Raw genomic sequence first — 22,731 nt, 5'->3', positions numbered from 1 at the left:
AAGATCCAGGCAGGCGTGGTGGCCTCCTCTAAACCCAGCACCCAGGAGGCCAAGACAGGTAGACCCTAGGACAAATACTTAGCTAGACTAGCTAGACTTGGTGACCCGCAGATTCAGCCAGGGACCCTGATTAGTAAGTAAGGCACAGAGCAAGTGGGGAAGACACTGAAAGTCAAATTCCACACACAAACACAACCCGTGAACACCCCACCCCCATTATGACTCACTCATATCCAAATGCGTGTGTATGTGTGTGTGCATGCGTATGTGCACACACACACACACACCACAAGCACATACCACATACATATGCAAAGGGGAAAACCCCACAATGAGCCAGGCGGGCATAGCACACTGTGCACCATCCAGCCCAATACAACTCAGTCTCAGAAGAGCCTGGGGTGTGTGGCAGGTGAGTGGTAGATCCAATTACCTCAGGACTCTGCCCCATACTGGGCTCTGCCCAGGGTGGGAATAACTTGCTTGCCTTCCTGAAGGGGCTTCCTGGATGGAAACATGCGTTCGAGATAAAAAATGCATGTGCAGGAAGGAGCTGGGGAGACTGTGTTGTTGCTGCTCTGCTTGGCTGGGGAGAGGGGGGCAGCGGGCAGCTTGTGAGCACCTCCCACTTTCTCCCTGAGAATTTACCAGAGTCCCACAACCAGCAAGCAGCCACATAAGCTCCAACTCCTTCCCCCAGTGGTCCCTGTGGAGAGCAGGGTGCTTTCCTGACCCTCTTTGAAGGGAGAGGAAACCAGGCCTGGATAGACGAAAATTCCTCCCTCCCCAGCTAAGCATTCCCAGCCTCCCTCAGTGTCTCCAGATTGACTGCCAAATTATGTTTCTACACACGCCCATGATTTCCCAAATGAAGCTGACAATTAATTTTATGAGTTATTCTTTTCTCTTTTAATATGCAAGCATTTAAATTTCCCCCCTTTCTGCTTGAAGGACCTACTCCAGGCTTTTCCAGCGCACAGCTCCAGCAGCTATAGGACACTCCAGGGACACTAAGTGGCCTCCCAGCAGCAAAGGAAGTGTGGATCAGCTATTGCCCACACAGCCCTCCTGTGTCTAGGATTAAGCTTCAGGGTCTGTGGGGGGCAGATGGGGGTACAAGCAGAAGTCATGACTAAGAGGGGCTGTGCATTTGAATGCCTGCTCATTCCAATACAGGCTACCAGGAGGAAGCAACCCAAGCCCCACCCCCACTACCCTCACTCCCCCCACCACAGTGCCGAGCCTTAGTCCTCTCTGCAGGTTCATACTGCAGGAGCCAAACAGGAGCCACGTTATTATACATTGTTACTAAGTCTCCACACCTTACAAGAACTGTTTCTGTTTCAAGCCTAATGTATCCTACAAGCCATGATTTTCGGCTTACACTGAACCCCATGATGCATAGACACCTCTTTACCTTGCTGAGCTCCTGAACATCTGCGATGCTTCCTTTCCAAACAATGTATCTTATACTTATCTACCCCACAGGCAACCTTGAGCTTGAGTCCCCTACTCTTCTGTCCAGGAGCTAACAGCCAATTATCTAGTCAGCTGGTTTTTATCAACCCCAACCTTCTCCATAAAAGGGGGGCTGCTCTCTAAAACCCCAACTTTGTGTGTGGAATTTGACTTTCAGTGACTTTATGAGCCAACCCTGGGCTGGTGGTCCTAGGTTCTATAAGAAAGCAGGCTGAGTAAGGCTTAAGGAGCAAGCCAGTAAGCAGCACCCCTCCATAGCCTCTATATCAGCTCCTGCCTCCAGATTTCTGCCCTAAATTTAATAAAACTCAACTTCCTTCAGTGATGGCAATTGTAAGTAGAAATAAACCCTTCCCTCCAGGAGTTGCTTTGGTTGTGGTTACTATAATCACAATAGTAGATATCTTCCAGTTCAGCATTTGCCATTCCCACTTAAACCTATCATGGTTCTCAAGTGCCAACTACATACCAGCTAATGTTTTTAATCTCAAAGTCCTTTTTAATTAGGCCTCAATTTCCCTGGCAGTACACAGAACTCAAGGGCTCTGGAAATACAATGGGGGAGTCACAGTTAATGATAATAGGGTATAATCCATAGCCATGTTCATAATTTCATAAAGATTTATTTTTAATTACATGCATTTGCACATGAGTGGAGTGCTCACTGAGGCCAGAAGAGGGCGCTAGATCCCCTGGAGCTGGAGTTACAGAGAGCTTTAAGTTGTTCAACATGAGTGCTACGGATGCTCCTAACCACGGAGCCACCTCTCTAGCCTCCATGTTAGTCATTTTAAATGTCTTCAAGTTTATTGTTATTTTATTAAATGGACTCATTAAAGTCCACTGTTTGCCTCTTTAAATGGGTGGTCAGGAGTCCCTTGCAGATGGGCAAGTCCTGCCCAGCTGTCCAGCATTTTAATATTTCTGCTACTTGCTGGGCAGGCAGCGCTGACTGTTTTTAATTTATAAAGGAGGATTTATGGACTCTCGGATGACAACCGACAGCCAATCAATAAGGGCTGATAATAACAGCATGTAATATCAAGGAACATTAGGTCTGAGGCAGGATTTGGGGAGAGAAGTGGGCAGTTAGAAACCTTATCATTTGAAAAAAGGTCATAGCCCTGATAGAAATAAAAATGCCTAGGCAAATAAAACTGCACCTGTGAACTGAGAGCCCCATATACTGCTGCATGAGAAAGAACGGCTTTGAGACCAGGAGGGGAGATTGTGTCCCCCAGCCAGGATTGGGGTTGCCATAGAATCAATGTGAACATTAAGAAAGGGCCTATTTATTACTGTTCAGGACAACAATGCTATGTGCCCGTGAATGTCATTCAGCTGCCCAGGGCTATAACTGGGGAATCTTCCAGAAAGCAGAGGAAGAGTTATTCTCTCTTGAAAGGCTTAACTCTATATCTTGGGGCCGTCTTAGCCTGTATATGTTGAGGACCTCCTGGCTTTCAGACATTCTTCCTGACTATTTATTTGAGGGGTGAGGGAGCTTCTACTGATTTTACATTGTTGGCATGTATAATATGGGAAGAAAAGCACAAAACTTGTGAATTCTATTCCCAATAACCGCATTCATAAACTAAAGCAGAATTGTGAATGGCTGTTCGCTTCGAAAGGTAATGACAGTGACATGGTGAACTGGACTGGCTCCTTGAGCAAAACCACAACTACGGTCCATTTAGGAACGTCTGAATTCCCAGACTCTCCAGAGACCCCATATATGACATGCATAGACTCTTCTGTCCCCAGATCCCAGAGGAACCCAAGCTACTAGGAAGCTGTGCTTCCCCTCAGCAGCAGTACTACATTTTAGGAATTGGCAAGGAGATAAATCCCACTGGCTGCTGTAGGGTTAGATTCTCCCTCAAGGCTCTCAGAAACCGAAGCTCCCAGAGAAATAAAACACATATCCATGTCAAACCTTCTATGGGGTTGACTGGCTGATTAGAATGTCTGTGAGAGTTGGAATGTTACAAGTCCAGAACCAAAGCACCTTGGGCTCTCTTAAGCCCTCGATTTCATCATTCCCAGCCCAGTTCCATGGATGACCTAATAACCTTAAGACTGCTGGTTAAATCCTTTTGCTATATATAAAAAAGACCTACAGCTTCCACCCACTCAGAGACCAGGAATGCCATCAGACAGCATCCAAGGCCTGTGACAGCATCAGACAGCATCCGAGGCCTGTGACAGCATCAGACAGCATCCGAGGCCTGTGACAGCATCAGACAGCATCCGAGGCCTGTGACAGCATCAGACAGCATCCGAGGCCTGTGACAGCATCAGATAGCATCCGAGGCCTGTGACAGCATCAGACAGCATCCGAGGCCTGTGACACCATCAGACAGCATCTGAGGTCTGTGACACCATCAGACAGCATCCGAGGCCTGAGACACCATCAGACAGCAACAGGCCTGAGACACCATCAGACAGCATCTGAGGCCTGTGACAGCATCAGACAGCAACAGGCTTGAGACAGCATCAGACAGCATCTGAGGCCTGTGACACCATCAGACAGCATCTGAGGCCTGTGACACCATCAGACAGCATCTGAGGCCTGTGACACCATCAGACAGCATCTGAGGCCTGTGACACCATCAGACAGCATCCGAGGCCTGCCTGTGACAGCATCAGACAGCATCCGAGGCCTGAGACACCATCAGACAACAACAGGCTTGAGACACCATCAGACAGCATCTGAGGCCTGTGACACCATCAGACAGCATCTGAGGCCTGTGACAGCATCAGACAGCAACAGGCTTGAGACACCATCAGACAGCATCTGAGGCCTGTGACACCATCAGACAGCAACAGGCTTGAGACACCATCAGACAGCATCTGAGGCCTGTGACACCATCAGACAGCATCTGAGGCCTGTGACACCATCAGACAGCATCTGAGGTCTGTGACACCATCAGACAGCATCTGAGGCCTGTGACAGCATCAGACAGCAACAGGCTTGAGACACCATCAGACAGCATCTGAGGTCTGTGACACCATCAGACAGCATCTGAGGCCTGTGACACCATCAGACAGCATCTGAGGTCTGTGACACCATCAGACAGCATCTGAGGCCTGTGACACCATCAGACAGCATCTGAGGCCTGTGACACCATCAGACAGCATCCGAGGCCTGTGACAGCATCAGACAGCATCCGAGGCCTGAGACACCATCAGACAGCAACAGGCTTGAGACACCATCAGACAGCATCCGAGGCCTGTGACAGCATCAGACAGCAACAGGCCTGAGACAGCATCAGACAGCATCTGAGGCCTGTGACACCATCAGACAGCAACAGGCCTGAGACAGCATCAGACAGCATCTGAGGCCTGTGACACCATCAGACAGCAACAGGCCTGAGACACCATCAGACAGCATCTGAGGCCTGTGACACCATCAGACAGCATCCGAGGCCTGCCTGTGACAGCATCAGACAGCATCCAAGGCCTGTGACACCATCAGACAACAACAGGCCTGAGACAGCAACTGTCCTGCTTTGCTGTGAGCTTTCCACCAAGGAATTTGAACAGTGTCTTGATTTATGACTTTCTTTGCTCTACAACAGTGGAGTACGACTTTTGGATCCACTCAAATCTGTATTCCTTGTCTGTGGTCACTCATGTCTGGCTCCAAAATAAACTGGCTTTTACCCATTTTGAGGTAAGACCTGTGTTTTTGTAGACACTTCACTTGAGAGTTGCACATTTCAATCAGACCTTGCCAACCCCAGTTCCCAGATTCCCACAGTTTCCCCCCACCCCCCACCTTGCAGCTCACCTCCTTGTAAGGTGTACTCGGTCACTGCCCTGCTGAAGACACCCAGGCCTGCCCCGTTGTAGGCAGCCACCTGGATCTCGTACTGGGTCCAGATGATGAGGTCGGTGACCAGGCAGTAGTTCACCTCTGGGCTGCTGATGTTCCTCTGCTGGTGTTCCCCAGGCAGGCCAGCCAGGCGGTACCTGCAGCAGAGAGGAAGCACAGGCGTGAGTACTGTAGGGACACCGCCCACAGTGGACTGGGATCATCTCAAGAGGAAGGCAGAGGGAAGCAGCCATGAGCTGGGCTTTGAGCTCATCCCTGAGCAGAGCTTGCCTTGGGCAATGGCTTCATGCTTGCTATACTCTAATCTCATGGTGACTGTAAACTCCAGGTGAAGTAGAGTGGGCTTGAACTTCTGTATGGTCATGGGAAAGTTCTGTTGTTTTTGTTACTGTTGCTTTGAGAGAGATCCTAGTCACTGTTGTAGTCCAGATTGGGCTCTGACTTGCAGTAATCTTCACATCTCAACCTAAGTTCTGCGACTGCATGCATGCACCTCTATACCCAGTCTGTTTTCCTTTTGAAAAAAATGTAATAGAAATGCCCCTCCCCCCAAATGAGAGATTAGCCAAAGTTATTCTTAAAACCTACACCACCAGTTAAGGCTTAGAGTGCCCCTGCTGCTAGAAGGAGGATATGGGGAGGGGTAGGCTGTTGGAACCAAAATAATGGCTCCCTCCCTCCCTCTGCCCCTCTCTCCCACTTCCTTCCTTCCTTCCTTCCTTTAGAGACAGGGTTTGCTATGCAGCCCAGGCTTCACTTGGATCCATCCTCAGCTTCCTGAACACCCAAGTTACATAGTTCTGTATTATTATGTTTTAAAGATTCTACACTTCAGGTGTGAACTGCCAAGTATGTACCGTGACTATGGTGTGAACTGCCAAGTATGTACAGTGACTATAGTGTGAACTGCCAAGTATGTACAGTGACTATAGTGTGAACTGCCAAGTACGTACAGTGACTATGGGTCAAGCTTCCGCCACGGATCTCCGTGAGGGGTGGGGAGAAAGGCTGCCTCCTGAGAGTGCACTGTGGGGAGAAATCGGGAAGCCAGCGGCCTGTATGTTCCTGGCCTCTGTCCAAGTCCTCCATTCTGTTTCCATTTAAGAATAGTCTAGACTGTCCAGAGATATCCCATTACTGACCCATAGTAAGTGGCTTTGTAAAGGTGTTAAAACTTCTAAAACGTCTGAGTATGACAAATTAAGGGTTTTTTTTTTTTTTTTTGGGTGGGGGAGTGTGCTTTGTGAGTTCTTGGGTAATGTGTCTTCAGTGCCCTGGAGCAGAAATTTAAAGTTATATTTATTAACAAGATGCTTACACAAGCCAGCTCTTACAAAAAAAAAAAAAAAAAAAAAAAGAGGCATGAATTCAGGGAACGGCTTTTGTACTGCGGAAAGGCTTTTTTCTCCTGCATTATTTTGATTAGCAAATGTTTTTCCATGATTCCGTTTATAGAAGTTAATGTACTGAAGTGGCTCAGTTAATTCACAGAGCTTTTCTGGCTCAGTTCCCCCGGGTAAGATGAGAGACACGCACAGTCATCGTGAAGCTTCTCAAAGCAGGCCTCTCGGAGATGCGGCTTTGCGTGATATCCAGAGCGAGCCTGACAGAGGCTCAGACAGAGAGGCAGCATACCTGCTGCTAACTTCTCACAGCATGCCTGACAGAGCAGAGGAAAGGGACACACCCAGCATAGGGACTCTGAGGCCAGCAAGGTCACCATGGTTGGAAGAAACAAACAAGACCTGAAAATACAGATGTTTCTCTATACTGTGACTTCCTTGAGGGATATGCAAATGAGGCCATACAAGTTTCTTCTTGCAATCCAGGACTTTCTGAGGATATTCTTCTTATTTTAGGAAGCATTTGTGCTTGGTGAGGCCCACTTGGTAGGGAACAGAAATGCTGAAGGGCAGACAGATTAAAGGCATGAAGGTCAAAGCCGGCCTTTCTCTTCATCCTACCAAACAGGCATGAATTTTCAAGCTCTCGAGAAGGCCTGTACTTTCTGTTGGGCCCTGCAAGACTCATTGACTGACTAGCAGAACTTCAGTGATGGTGGGGGAGGTTGGAGTGTTGCAGGTCTGAAATCTAATTAAAATTAATCTTGGGCCACCTTCCCTTGATAGCCATTCCTTGCCTACCTCTATGTCTGACTTAACATCCTTGTGATTAACAAGGATGAAATGAATTAGCTTAGCAGACCACTAGCTTCTACCAACCAAAAGGCTGTGTGTGCCATTAGCTAGCATCTGAGGGCAATAGCTGACACCCCCACCCCCGCCACCCCAGCCCTGCCTCGCCCATTTACCTACTCATTTTTCTATCACTGTATCTGAAAAAGTGCTTTGATTTATGACCTTTTTGTTCCTTGACTACAAAACTTCAAGGAGCTGTAATAATGTTAGAACCCAGAATTTGAAGTGACCCTAAGTCTGTGACCCTGGACCATGGTCACTTAGATTTGATTCTAGAATATGTTCCCTTACCCATTTGAGGTGGAGTTGTGTTTTGAGTTAGATAAACTCTCGTGTTTAAATCCTGACTCCTCCCTGGTGGGTCGGATGGGGGAAGTCTGATCTAATCAGCAGATTCATAACTGATTCAGGAGTTGGCAGGAACCAGGTGGGGCCTGCTGGAGAAGGCAGGTCACTATGGCCAAGCCTTCAAAATGTATACTTTGTACCTGGCTCCTCCATAGTCATTCTGTAGGCCTTTCTGCTCTGACTCTGTCTCAACACAGGCCCAGAAATAACAGAGCCAAGTGATATGGATGGAGCCCTTGGAGACCATAGGACAAAATGATCCCCTCAGAGGCAGGCTAGGAATGCAGGCACAATGAAGGGACCTAAGAAGGGAAAGACAGCCCTCATGCTGGGATCCAGGTTGTGTCACCTGCTAACTGAGAGTCTAGAAACATCAGCAGATAATTCTCAAAGTACCCTGGGATAGATTTCATACAAGGATGTTAAATAAACGAGCAGAGGGTGTGTGTGGCTCATGACAGAAAGCTTGCCTGCAAGCTGGAGCCCCTGGTTGTGCGCCGGCACCTGGTACACTGGATAAAGCGGTGCCAGTTTGTAATCCTAGCACTTGGAAAGTGGAGGCAGGAAGATCAGAAGGCCAAGGTCATCCTTGGCTGCATAAGGAGTTTGGGGCTAGCCTGGGCTACATGAACTTCTGCCTCAAAACCAAACAAACAAACAAAACAGTCAAAATGCTTGCAGCCCCAAGTGTCAATGTCTCACTCCTCATCTCCTTGACCTAAGAAGTCCACAAAATTTGCATAAGATTGTAGTAACAAGAGGAAATGCTTAACTTGAAACTGAGGCCTTGCACATCTTTTTTTAAATCTCACCGTAATGCATCCTATTAGGTATACAACCTAGAGAGCCCAGTGGATATGCATCTCCACTGTAAGGACACCTCGGTGCCACTCTCTCAAGAAAGATGCACCCAAGGGATCGTCCACCATCCTTTTTCTTATGACTGTCAAAATGTGCCCCCTTCAAGACAGTGCCGGGGAGATGTTTAATTATTATCGTTTCTATTTGTGTGTGTACAGTATCTATGTGTTCATGTGTGTGTGTGTGTGTGTGTGTGTGTGTGTGGTATGTGTGTGTCTGTGTATGTGTGTGTCTCTGTGTGTGTGTGTGTGTATCTGTGTATGTGTATGTCTGTGTGTGTGCAGTTGTGTGTGTGAGTGTGTGTGTGTGCCTGTGTCTGTGTATGTCTGTGTGTGTGCAGTTGTGTGTGTGAGTGTGTGTGTGTGCCTGTGTCTGTGTGTGTCTGTGTGTGTGCAGGTGTGTGTGTGAGTGTGTGTGTGTCTGTGTGTGTGTGTCTGTGCAGGTGTGAGTGTGTGTGTGTGTGTGGTGTGTGTGTGTGTCTGTGTATGTGTGTGTGTCTCTGTGTGTGTATCTGTGTATTGTGTGTCTGTGTGTGAGTGTGTATGTGTGTGTGTGTGTGGTGTATATGTGTGTGTGTGTCTGTGTGTCTGTGTGTGTGCAGGTGTGTGTGTGTGTGTGTGTGTGTGTGCAGGTGTGCATGTGGATGCATATGTTACCTATGTACCACTGCACTTGGAGGCCAGAGGTCAACGTCAGCCACCCTCTCTTTCCCAGGGTCTGTCACTGAACATGGAGCTCATCCATTTGGGTAGGTGGGCTGGTAAATGGACTTCAGAGCTCCCCATGTCTGGCCCCTACCCCAAGGTGCAGCCCTGGGGGGACTGACATGTGATACCATACCCAGTTCTTTATGTGGATGCTAGGATTCACCCTTAGCCCCTCATGTCTGCAGAGCCAGCCCTCTCATCCCCTGAGCAATCTCTCCCCAGGTCCTAAGTAGATGTTTCTTTACAGCCTTCTAGGAGACATTGCAAAACAAGCCTTGAAAAGGGAAGCCCTTAACTACCCAGTACACTCTCCATGGAAAAGTTATGAAATTAGTATTGGGGGACACAAGCTGAAGTCCTTGCTCAGAACACAAAGCCTGTCCCAGCTACAGTGTCCTCAGCCACTCAATGAGCGATCTCTAAGATTCACTTTTTGAAAACAATTAGGCAGGGAGGTCCACTCAGGCCCAGGCTCTAGGAGCTCTGGTGATGTATGCCGGATGTCTGAGGAGGTCAAGGTGAGGGAGGAGCTCTCAGAGCACCCTCCCTCCTCTCTAGGAGGATCTGTTACCCTGGACACCGGCTGAGCCAGAACAGATGAGTTTTTATCCAGAAATAAACAGGAGAGCATTTTCTCTTTCTTTCTAAGGACATAACCCTGAGCGCCGCTCGGAGAAATGCTCTGCCTATTATTATAAATATTTTATCACTGCGAGAGTATCCTAACTACTTCTTTCGGTGTGAGTCACCAAGGTGATTTATTTTCCATTTGCTCCCATGCGTTGTGTGTTGGATCCGACACAGAGCCCGTGCCCTGGAGGGTTCTCGCTCGCCAACAACGATATGCAAGCTGGAGTCTTGCTCAGAAATGTTTGCAGGCAAATGGATTTTGGTCCAGGTCTTTAACTTCCACACTCTTTGATATTTAAGGCCTGGGGTGGTGTGCCCTCATTTTTTGAGGGTTTTCTTGGATTTAAGCTGTCAACAGCACAGATGCCCTTTCCCCCTACTCCACTCCAACAGCACTGTCACCAAGGATCCTTTAAGGACAGTAATCCTGCAAAATAGAGAGATGCGCAGTCTACCGTGAGGCCTCATAACATCAGACAGTTTTATTATTAGGCTCTGTGCCCCAAGCATGTTCAATGGGACAAACATCACAGCCCCTACTTGACAGGCTCAGCCTCGGGAAACTTCCTTCTGCTGCTGAGAAAGGCGGCGGCTGTGGAGAGGGCAAGCTAATTATTTTCATTAGCTGATGGGTGCGGACATGAGGGATGTCTAAAGTTGGAGGGAAAGTCATCCTTGAGCCACAGGAGGCAGCAGGAGGATGGGCAGGAAGGTCAGGCCACTGGCAACTGCCACCAGCTGGAACAGAGCCCAGGGCCACTGCTGCAGGATGACACTGCTGTAGCTCTCTGACCTTTCATAAATGGAGGGTGACAGCTGTGAGTAGAGATACGAGGAATTGAGGAACCATGGGCATTGACTTTCTATTGATCCTTGAAGCCCCATTAGACAGACAAGGCTGAGTGTCGGTTAAGGGAAGATGGTGGGCTGGGGGGAACCTTAGGGACAGCGGGGGGCTGCCTGCGATCCTCAGCTCTGGCTTGCTCAGAGCAAGGGATTTTGGGTAAAGGAGACTTCTCTCCAGCCACCATTTTTATTTCAGGTTTTCCCACCATACTTAGAAGTCCAGCCTCCCTTCTCACCGTTAGCTGAACAGTGGGTGACTAAAGTCGTATGCCCTTCGAAGTCAAAGCAAATAGAGCTAAAGGACTGACATTTTCAAGCTGGGCGTGGTAGCACACTCATGTCATTCCAGCCTTTGGGAGGGAGAAGCAAGAGATCAGGAGGAGAAGGTCATCCTGGGCTACATTGTTAGTTGGAGGCCAACCTGAGCTACCTGAGACATTGACACAGAAAGAAACAGCCAGAGGAATGGTACCAGGTGGAGGCCCTTGCTGCAAAGCTGATAACCTTTGATTTCTGGGACCCACATGGTAGAAGACCAGAACTGACGCCTACAAGTTGTTGTCTGACACACCTCCATCCATTAAATAGTGAAAGAAATATAATAAACCTGCAAATAATGAATAAAGGGAAGAAAGAAGGAGACCTCGGTGGGCACCTTGTCTCTAAGAGTTATTAGGGAAAGCCCACAGCTCTTTCAGAAGTATTTGTTTAGAACAATGCCTCTCAACTCTTTTCATGCCCCGACCCTTTAATGCATACAGTTCCTCATGCTATGGCGACCCCAATCATAAGGTTGTTTTCATTGCTACTTCCTAACTGTAATTTTGCTGCCGATATGCATCATAATGTAAATATCTGTGCTTTCTGATGGTCCCAAGTGACTCTTGTTTCATTATTAGGCTCTGTGCCCCAAGCGTGTTCAATGGGACAAACATCACAGCCCCTACTTGACAGGCTCAGCCTCGGGAAACTTCCTTCTGCTTCTGAGAAAGGCGGTGGCTAAAGAGAGGGCAGGCTAATTATTTTCACTAGCTGACGGCTGTGGCCATGAGGGATGTCTAAAGTTGGAGGGAAAGTCAACGCCCCCCCCTACCACCCCCCAGGGGCTGTGTCCCGCAGGTTGAGAACTGCTGGTTTAGAGGCGTTTATGGTGGTGAATGCCACCTGTAAAGACAGTGCTTGGGACCTGCAGGCAGAAGGATAAGATGGTCAAGAGTGTCTTTAGCTACATTAATGAGTTCTGGGCTAGCCTGGGCTACAGGAGAACTTTCTCAAACAAAAATGCAGAAACGCATAACAGAACTTGTTCACAGAGTTCTTCCTAGGGAACCCACTTGTCCAGTGAAGGCCTCTGTGGAACCCCAGTTCCAGTGTAAGCCAGGGGAGGCATCTGGAGAGGGGGGATAATGGATCCACTCCTGCCTCAGTGAAGCTGATAAAATTAACAAACAACAGTACACACTATGAGAGGAGATGTAACGATTATCCTTGAATTCAAATCGATTGTTTTTCTTTTAATTTGTCCCAAAAAAAGCTCTGCAGTGATAACATTGGTGGCAGGTCAGGCAAAGAGGTGCTTCTCTCTCTCAGACAATTATCAATACACTCCCAAGCCCAAAGTCCCTGCTACGGCTGGGCTAGCAACCTGCCCTCCCGTTGGCAACATCTGACTGGCATTCATTGTGTCCATTCATCGTGCCCTATATTTAAAAAATACATCGCTTTCATTCACAGCACCTAAACATTGCCAAGTTGTGAATGTGTGTATGTATATTCACCTGTATACAGATATGTAAATACATTTTTGGGGCGTGCTGGAAAGATGACACCCCGGTTACAGCTCTTGCTGTGAACCTGAGTTGAGTTAGTTCCCAGCTTACAACTGCCTGCAACTCAAGTTGTAGGACAGGGACCTCTTTGTAATTTTTGCAAAATTAGAGTCATGAAGTAGCAACAAAAATAATTTTACAGTTGAGGAGTCATTACAACATGAGGAACTATATTGAAGGGCCACAGCATTGAGAAGGTTGAGAACCACTGGGCTAGTGCATTTGACAGAGGCCCTCTTCTGGCCTCCTGGGGTATTACACTTAAGTACACATACCCACATACATATACACACAGTATAATGTTTTTCTTTGATATGCCAGAAGATCTGGCAAAATGGTATAACAAGTTAGCATAGTGGCTGTAGGTTAATAGCTACATCAATTTAATTAGTATTCATTAAGTGATTGTGCTTATAAATATACATATTCTCTGAAGGAAGGCTTCACCAGGAAGAACACGTCTGCGATCTTTCCCATAATGCCCCTTTTATTCTTCAGTTCAGTGCAACCTCTGATGCTAGTCTGTGTGGCCTCTGAAGGTGACCATACCCAGAGAGGCTCCACAGAGGCAGCCATTAGCTTTGAAATCTGCTTTGCTCCAGTCAGCATCCCTCCCTAGAGTCTGTCACTTGACCTGAACAGTTAATGGGACACCCTGAAGGCCTGTCCTAGGTACTTGCCTGAGGATGTAGCCCCGAAGCACCCCATTGTGCTCTGTTTCGGGTGGTGGCTGCCACTGTACCATGATGGACTGGTTGGTTCTCCCACTGGCCACAATGTTTTTTGGGGGAGCACTTGGTGGTTCTTCGGGTAACATCAATCTAAAGATGAAAATATAACAGGGAGAGAAGTGAGGGACAGCAACAAGGCACCCAGCCCAGAGGCTTTTTTGAGGAGAAAACCAGCCCCAAACATGCAGCTGACCCCATGGAGGCCATGTGTGCATGAGGTATGATTCAACATGGCAACAACTGGGCCAGGAGGCAATGGCAGATGTATGGCATATGTCGCTCATCTGCCATTCTGATTAGTTCTGTCACCTTGACAAAGCCTAGGATCACCTGGGAGGACAGTCTCAATGAGGAATTACCTACATTAATTAGGTTGGTCTGTAGGCACGTCTGTGGGGGATTGTCTTAATTAAGTTGATTGACATGGGAAGATCCCGCTCACTGTGGGCAGTATCATTCCCTAGGAAAGAGATCCTGACCTGAGGAAATCTAGATGAGCGCAAGCAAGCATGTATGTGCCAGTTTCCCTCTGCTCTTGACCCTGGGTATGATATGGCCAGCGGCTTGAGGTTCTGTCTTGACCATTCTGTCTTGATTGACAGTAACCTGGAACTGTAAGCTGAAACAAACCCTTCCTCTCCTACATTGCTTTTATCAGGGTATTTCATCACAGCAACAGAAATGATGCTAGGACAGACATGAAGCCCTGGGTTCCACCCCCAGCACTATATAATTTGGGTGTGGTGTTCACATCTGTAATCTCAGCACTCTGTTTTGGTAGAGGGAGAAGGATCATCCTCAGCTACACAGGGAATTCCCAGCCAGCCTGGACTACATGAGACCCTGCTCCCTTCCCCCCATCACCCCAAAGAAGGCTGTGCCGTCAGGAATGACCTGTGAAGGCACAGAGCACCACTGGAAGGATTTATGACAGCGGCCTCCGAACAGGTGAAAGGGAAGTACAGTTGGCTTATACACGCCAGGATTTACCCTGCTCAGGTTTCCCAGTATCTACTGCTGGGACCCACACCACCCTCGCTCTAGGAGTACATCAGGCTCACTCACCTGCTGGTCTCTGTGCTGTACTGGCCCTTGCCCACTTGATTCACAGCGCACACCCTGAACTGATAGGTCCGGGCCGGAGTCAAGCCACTCACGGTGACGCCTGTCATCTCCGGGCCAACATTTGATAGATGCACTTTCCATGGAGAGTCTACAAGAATGCACAGAGCGAGTCAGCACGTATGAGCATGCATCTCCACAGTGAGTGGACGAGAACCATCCTGTCTGCTTTCCCAGACAGTTCTAGGAGAGGCAGTGCCTAGCCCACCTCATGAATGTGTAAAGCAAGGCTCTCCGCTGAGGGGCTAGCAATACGGGTGCTGGCATGGAATTCAGGAAACTCACCCTAAATCTGGGGCAAAACCTCCTGTTATTCCTATGGACACTGCCTGCCTGCCTCCCTCCCTACTTCCTTCCTTCCTCTCTTTGTCTATGTGTTTCTATGCATACAGGTGATGCTGTACAAGCATGTGTACAGTCACGCACATGGAGGCCAGGGATCAACCTTGGGGGTCATTCTGCATTGGAGAGAGGATCCCTCACTAGTATGGAACTCACTCATTCAGCTAGATTGGCTGGCCAGCGAGCTCCAGGAGCCTCCTGTCCCTGTGTCCCCATGGCCAGCGAGCTCCAGGGAGCCTCCTGTCCCTGTCTCACCAGCATGGGATGACAAGCCCACACCATCACATCAGACAGTTTTAGATAGATTCTGGGGAATTAAATTTGGGTCCTCAACACTTTACTGACTGAGCCGTCCGCTCAGCCAAAATAAACTTTTTTTCCCTTCTTCTTCAGCTTGCATATGGCACTTCAAGAGAAGGAAGAAAAATCTTAATTCCTGAGCTCGGTATAAAGTGGGGAAAGTTGTCCCTTGGCTCACCATCAGGCAGGTCGAAGATCTGTCTCCAGGAAAAGGATGCTCCACACATCAGGGGATGATAAATAAGCACTATATTCATTAACATTTTAATAAGGAAATTACAGTGATAAATATGGACGGGCTAGGCATTTCGCAACCCATCTGCCGAGCGGCAGCCTGTTTCTGCCACGCCCTGAGCTGAGCTGGCTGGGGAAAGGCATAGAACTCATAGCAAGGACTGTGCGCCCTTTGGAAGCGGCTTTCCTGCAGGTGTGAAAGGATGCTTTTGTCAGCAGAATGGGCTGCTGTTGCCTGCAAGGTAGGCTTGGGAATGTTCTGGCGGAACTGCTGCTGTTGTATGATTTTCTGTGGAGTTTAACTGTGCCTCTCAGCCCAGCCAAGGGTGACCTGCTGTGCCTTTGAGCATCTGCTGTGGGTTCCAACTCTGAACACATAGGTGCCTGGCAGGCTCTCCTGGGAACCAAACCATTGTTCTCGTCCCTCAGAGGCAGTGTTAATAGCAACCTCCTTTGGCCTACTCTAAAAATGGAGAGAGAGAGAGAGAGAGAGAGAGAGAGAGAGAGGAGATGTGTGGTTCCCAGTGGGCTAGCTTCTGCTCAGTCTTTGGACAACAAACACCAGCTACACATGAACACCACCCATAAAAATCACAGCTGCTTCTGCAGAAAGCTGATGGCCAACTTGGAGGTCATGGCATACATCAGGGGTTCGTGGGAAATGTACCTGTCACTCCAGCTACTTACAGGTCACTGCGAGGTGGCCTTATACTGCTCCAAAACAGAACTCAGGCACCCCAAAGGCAACGAAAGGGATGCCGAGCCCCAGGTCAGAATTCATTATCTGAGATTCCTTAACACAAAAGTCAAGCTGCCCCAAACATGGCGCCAGTTGGGCTGTAAAGATGGAATTTTGTTTTAAATGATTGTAGACAAAGCTGCTTCCAAGCATAGCTTTCTGGGAATGCAGTTTTCACCACCAGCTGGGCCATGTTATGTTCCTGGCTTTTGATTTTTTGGTGATTTGGGTAATTAGCTGTTGACAGGGATTCCTTTATGCTTCATTTAAAAGCACAGTGTTGGGCTGAGGACTTGGGTTTGAATCACCAGTACCACATAAAAAGCTAGTATGTGTCTGAAGCCCCAGCACTGGGGCACAGACAGGCAGATCCTGAGAACTTGCTGGGCAGTCTGGTGAAGATGGTGAGCGTCAGCTCAGTGAGGGACCCTGTCCTGAGGCAGTAAGGTGGACAGCAGGAAAAGATGCCTGGCATCATGCTTTTGCCTACTCATGTATGGGTATGAGCATCTGCATATGTATGTACCACACACACACACACACACACACACAGAACTCCATAGTATGTACACCCTTAGTGTTGAAAAGCCTCTCCCTCTGAGCCTCTGTCACTATCATTCAGCCCATAAAGGCTGCAGTTTCTCAGCAGAGTCCATCACGAGCATCTCTGACGATGCAGAAGGTCAGACAAGTGTCTCCGACACTGAGGAACTGGGCCAGGCTGGTAGGAACAGAGCCTCCCTTTGCCAAGGTTAACATTTACAGAATTAGTTCCATCCCAAAGACAGCTGGTGTGAGATAGGAAGAACCTGAAGAGCGACATTTGCAGTGAACGTTTCACTTGGAGATGCTCTGTTTCCTTTGAACTTCTGGGAAATTGAGAGATCATCAAGCTCACTAGGACCTGTCACCTCACATCTATCGTGAAACCGATATCAAGTAAACAAACAGAAAGCAACAGGGCTCACACACTGTGCCACCTACTTCCTTTCAGAACCCTGGAGGTATATATAGTTCTCAGGCAACTCATGCCAGCCTTCTCTTCAGCTGTCTGCAAGTGAGCAGCTACTCTGCTTAGAGACCCTTGTGAGCCTCCTCCGAGGGACAAAATTGGAAGAAGGAGGCTGCTGGTTGGTGGACTAAATTCATCAGAGCACGGGAAGGTCAGAGAAGGCTTAGGACAGGAAGTTGCCTGCTGGGCTTTGAATCTGGTATGTCTCCTTCAAGCCTCATATTGAGAATGACTTTCCTGACATGATGGCTAGTGTTAACTGGCAACTTGACAGAATCTAGAATCATCTGTGAAATAAGAGTCTGGACAAGCCTTCAGGATTACTTGGAGGTAGGAAGACCTGCCCACAGTGGGCGTCACTACTCCCTATTTGGGATCGTTGACTTGTATAAGTGGAGAAAAGGCAGAGCAGCAGCATGGGTTCAGTGCTCTCTGCTTCCCCACTGTGGATGTGATGTCACCAGCTGCTTCCTGTTCCTCCTACCTTGGTTTCCCTGCCATGATGGACTGTACACGAGAACAAACAAACTCCTGGGGTTACTTTTGTTGGAGTATTTCTCACAGCAACAAGAGAAGAAGTTAGGATGCCAGGGCATGTTTTTGACATGCAGTGCTTGGGCCGGGGGTGGGGGTGGGGTATAGAGACCTTTTAGAGGGAAGAGTGGGGCTGTGGGCTTGCCTACACTTATGAACCCGGGGTTCAATCCTCAGCACACACACAGACAAGACAAAACAACAATCAATCAATCAAACAAGAAAGGTTTAGTGCCATTCTTGTAGGAGCAAGTTTTCTCCATTGTAGAGCTGGTTTCTAAGCGCACCTGGCACCTCTCCTTGGCTGCCTCATATGTACTTGCCTTCCCTTCTACTTCTCTACTGTGTGTGACATAACCTCCCTCTTTACACATTACCCAGCCTCAGGTATTCTGACACAGCAACACAAATCTACCCTAAGACATTGCTGTTCCTGTATTAATATCAAACCAATATCATATCAGCTCTTAAATGTCCATAACCTAAGACACAGAGTCTGTTGCCTGGTTTGATTTGATGAAGAGCCCTGCTCTTCTCTGTGTCTCTGGTCCTGTCACTGCTCCAGTCTCATCTATAGATCTATCTATCTATCTATCTATCTATCTATCTATCTATCTATCTATCTCTATCCCTTCTAGAAGGTAAGAGATCTGGCAGGTAGAGAAATTAAACTATAAAGCTGATCAAAATGAGCCTAGTCCATCTCACAGGCACAATAATTTGTACCCTTCCCCTCCCCTAAAAATAGTAGTCTGGGAAGTTGCTTATTCATTCACAAGCTCCAGAGCGGTAAACTTGCTGAGCACTAGGATGTAAGTGGTGCAGCACATCTGGACCTGACCGTTAACAGGCAGAGTCTTTTGAGAAGATGCTCCCCCAAGCCAGTCCTCACAAGACTACCAGTGAGGTCCCTCCTAGGGACTGAAGAGCCAGGGGCGGATCTGAAGGGCCTGACACATGTGCCTCCCGCTGCTTCCTGCTGCCTCCCACTGCCTCCCATTGCCTCCTGCTGCCTCCTTCCTCCCCTCACATGCTCCTCTCCTGCCTGACCTGGTAGCTGCTTCTGGACTCTGAAAGGCTGAGAATATTACGACTTGATCACTCTGTTCTGTGTGTGGGCTCAGACGACTGCTGGGTTTACTGTTTCTTTTTCTTTTTCTCGTGTTTGGTGTGCACAGATGTCCTTGCCCCCATGCCTATACACACAGGCACCAAGGCACAGGCATGCACACACATAGATAATATATGCACAAATGCACAGATGGAATATGACTCAAATCCAGCCTCCAGGTGCTACAGGAAGATGTGGGGATGGATTCAGCAACAAATCCAAATGTGGCCCAAATCCAGGGCACTGGGCACCCTCAGGGTAGATACCATAGCCCCTGACCAGGCAAAAGAGAAGCTGGTGGGGGATCTGTTGGTTAGGACAAAACAGTAGGGGTTGGAGAGACGGTTAGAGGGTAGAAACATTTGCTCCACATAAGGAATTGAGTTTGGATCTGCAGTGCACACCTAAAAAGCCAGGTGACCCTCCATCACTGGGAAGGGAAGAAACAAGGGGGTCTGTAGGGCTAACTGGCCAGCAAGCCTGGGTCAGTCAGTGAGCACTAGATGCACCAAGGAACCTTGCTTCAAAACCAAGGGGGAGAGAGATGGAAGAAGACACTTGACATTGACCTTGATCTCCAGATGCACATGCACACCTGCACCTACACACCTGTACACACACACCTGCACACCTGCACCCGCACACCTGCACTCACAGACCTGTACACACACACCCGCACACCTGCACCCACACACCCCACACACACCTGCACACCTGCACCTGCACACCTGCACCTACACACCTGCACCTACACACCTGCGCACACACACACCTGCACACCTGCACCCACACACCTGTACACTTAAACCTGTATATTTACACCTGTATATTTATACCTGTACATGCACACCTACATACCTGCACACACCTGCACACACAAACCTACACACACAGACCTGTACATGTATACCTGCAAGCACCCAGGCAGACACATGCATACCCCATACACAAACAGAAAACAAATCCAGTCCCTCCAGGATACTGAGCTCAGTGGCATAATTAAAGAGCAAATTGATTATTTTCTAGTTTTAAAGTCTCTTCCTCAATGCACACGTCTGCACTCTGAAGCTTATGAGACTCAAGCACTGTGTGTTGACACTAACTGTTCCTTACCAGGTGAGGGAATAGCTGGCCTTAATGAAACATGGGTGTGTGTGTGTGTGTGAGACTGAAGCCAAGCTAGTGTCTCCCCAGCTGCTACTGTCATAGAGTGCTAGTGTGCCTTGGTGAACCCAGTCACATCTCTTAGTTGCCTAGCCATCCATGGAAACTAGAGGAGTTGCTGAGATGGACAAGATACTGAGTCATTCTCCTGTGCCCACAAAGATCCCAGCTGTGTCACAGAGAAGAGGTGTCACGTAAATCAGAGACACTTCCCACTACACCCAGGCTGTATTTGCAGATGTTGCATGAGAGCACAGATGTTGCATTTCCTTGGGATCAGGCTGCACACTCAAGATAGGTGCAGCTGAGAGCCAAATCCAGGCCCAACTAAGCTAAGATTGCCGGAGCTTAAAAGACTTATCAAGGGGAGAGGCCCAGTCAGTAAAGTGCTTGTGCAGAAAGGATGAGAGACTGAGTTCAACCTCCAGAACCCACATTTTTTTGTTTGTATTTTGAGGGTCAGGCATGGTGGCACACACTTGTAACCCCAGTGCTAAAGAGATAAGACAGGAAGTTCACTAGCTAGCCTGCTGGCCAAGCCTCATGGGTGGTCTGTAGGCTCCAGGAAAGACCTTGTGTTAAAAGAACAAGGAGTGCTGGGATTGAGAACAATTCCTTAGGTTGTCCTTTGGTGTCTATACACATGAACACGGTCTCACACACATGAACATTTGCACATGTATATACACATACATACAGATACACACAGAGAGACAGACCGACAGACACACACACACATACACACACATACACATGGTGTATTTAACAATGATGGTGCTAAGTCAAACTGACAGGGAGAGCCCTTGACGTGATCTGAGGAGAAGGGCATTCTCCCACACAGGCTAACCACAAGAGAAGCATCAGGCAAACTCCAACTGAGCAGCGTTCCTAAAACCACCAGAGATCCTCAAAGCTGTCAAGGTCATGGCAAAGAGGGACATCTGAGAAACTGTCCTGCTGCCTAAGCCCAAGGCGGTGTGATGGCTGAGCATCCTGAGGGATTCTGGGAGGGGCTCTAAGACAGGGAGCCAACAGCAGGGGAAAACAGGGTATCTGCGCATGCATCAGTATGGTCTCCTCAGCTCTGGGACACACGCAGCACCAACAGGAGTGAAAGGGAGGGAGGGAGGGAGAGAGAGAGACTCAAAGTGAGGCACACAGGATAACTCTGCTAAATTATAACAGCAAGCTTATCAAGAGAAAACAATTTAAAAAGGTGGGTTTGTTGGCAAACTGTTGGTCTTAAGTGAAGGAAGAAAATGCCAGTTACAAAGCTCTGAGTAGGGTCTGTCCTAAGAGATTCTGGGTTTTGTAAGACAAGCTCTAGCAAAGGGGTGCGTAGATGGCTTGGTGCATAAAGAGTTCCCCTTGCAAGTGGGAACACCTGAACTCAATTCCCTGAACCCACAAAACAAGACAATATGGGGGGGCACAGGAGGAGTGCTGAGACTTTCTGGCCAGCTAGCCTCGCCTACTTGGTGAACTCTCAGTCCAGAGAGAGACTATGTGTAAAACAGAGCAGTGCTTGAGGAAGGACACCCAAGGTTGACCTCTGGCCTGTACATCCATGTACACACAAGTACCCAAGAATCTCTTTACAAGTACAAACACATATACACACACATATACCAAAAACGGAGAGGAGGAAACATGAGTATGTTTGTGTGCACACAGGCAAGTGCTTGAATCCATGTGCATTTGCATACCAGCTGGAGCAGAGGGCGCCTGAGAGCTCCAGCCAAAGCAGGCATGCTTGGTCCCCATGCTGGAGCCCTGGAGGATGAGGTGGGTTCCAAGTGTGGAATGTGCCGCTGTGTGAGGGCGGCATTTGAGGACCTGCTGCCTCTGGAGTAGAGTGGAAGCACAGGATGAGAACTAGACCCACCACCACCAATGGCCACCAAATCTCCCTTTTGGCTAGAGGTTAGTATTGTCACCCTGACGGGATCTAAAGGCAGCTGGGGGACAAGCCTTGGGGCATGTCACTGAGGGCATGTCTAGATCAGGCTAGTTGATATGTGCAGACCCACCCTGAATGTGGGTGGTGCCCTTTTAGGGGCTGGACCCTGAACTGTATCCGAGTAAAGGAAGCCAGCTGAATGGACGCAGCCAGCAGGCAGCATGGGTGCATCTGTCTCTCCCCACTCTTGACTGTGGGTGTGATGCAGTGAGATCCTGTCTCGCTTTCCTTGAAATGATGGACTCTAAGCCAAATAAACGCTCTCCTCCACTTAGGTGCTTCTGGTTAGAGTATTCAGTCAGAGCAACAGGAATGAGACCAGGACAAAGTCCTAGCAGAGACCCTTTGAATGCTGTGTGTGTGTGTGTGTGTTAACATGAGCTCCAGGATTTTATAAGCCATATAAAACCTGGATCTACCCTAAAGAACCATTTCTCCATCCCTCAGTCCTTATTTTCTCCACCATTAAAAGCAGAGAAAATGCATAAGCAGGCAAATGTGAGTTTGGGTCCATGGCACTTGTGTAATAAGCCAGGTAAGGCAGTGCACACTTGCAATGCCGTGTGTGGTGGGGAGCAAGAGACAGGCAGATCCCTGGAGATTTCTGATCGGTAAGTATAGACTCACTGGTGTTTTACTGGCCAGTGGGAGACCCTTTCTAAAACAAAAGAAGAAAGAGAGAAGAGAGCTTTGAGGGGGGGGGGAGAGAGGGAGAGAACAAGAGAGAGATGGAGATGAAAGAGACA

The 22,731-nt window shown here is 48.4% G+C and overlaps 1 protein-coding gene across 2 annotated transcripts in view; it reads right to left on the bottom strand.

The window, feature by feature from the left end:
* Sdk1 (sidekick cell adhesion molecule 1) overlaps positions 1–22,731 on the bottom strand; it is a 967,445-nt gene that overhangs the window by 204,253 nt on the left and 740,461 nt on the right. For both annotated transcript variants that reach the window (XM_085837397.1, XM_085837398.1), the window contains 3 exons: positions 14,533–14,680; positions 13,417–13,557; positions 5,273–5,454 (listed from right to left, as the gene is read on the bottom strand). In XM_085837397.1, the coding sequence (XP_085693523.1) occupies positions 5,273–5,454; positions 13,417–13,557; positions 14,533–14,680 (471 nt within the window). The remainder of the gene's footprint in view (positions 1–5,272; positions 5,455–13,416; positions 13,558–14,532; positions 14,681–22,731) is intronic.

The sequence above is a fragment of the Mus caroli genome, unplaced genomic scaffold (assembly GCF_978045245.1).
Source record: "Mus caroli unplaced genomic scaffold, Mus_caroli_1 scaffold_4, whole genome shotgun sequence".
Lineage (NCBI taxonomy): Eukaryota > Metazoa > Chordata > Mammalia > Rodentia > Muridae > Mus > Mus caroli.
Note: the sequence above shows the minus strand (reverse complement) of the source record. Positions and strands in the feature narration are given on the sequence as shown.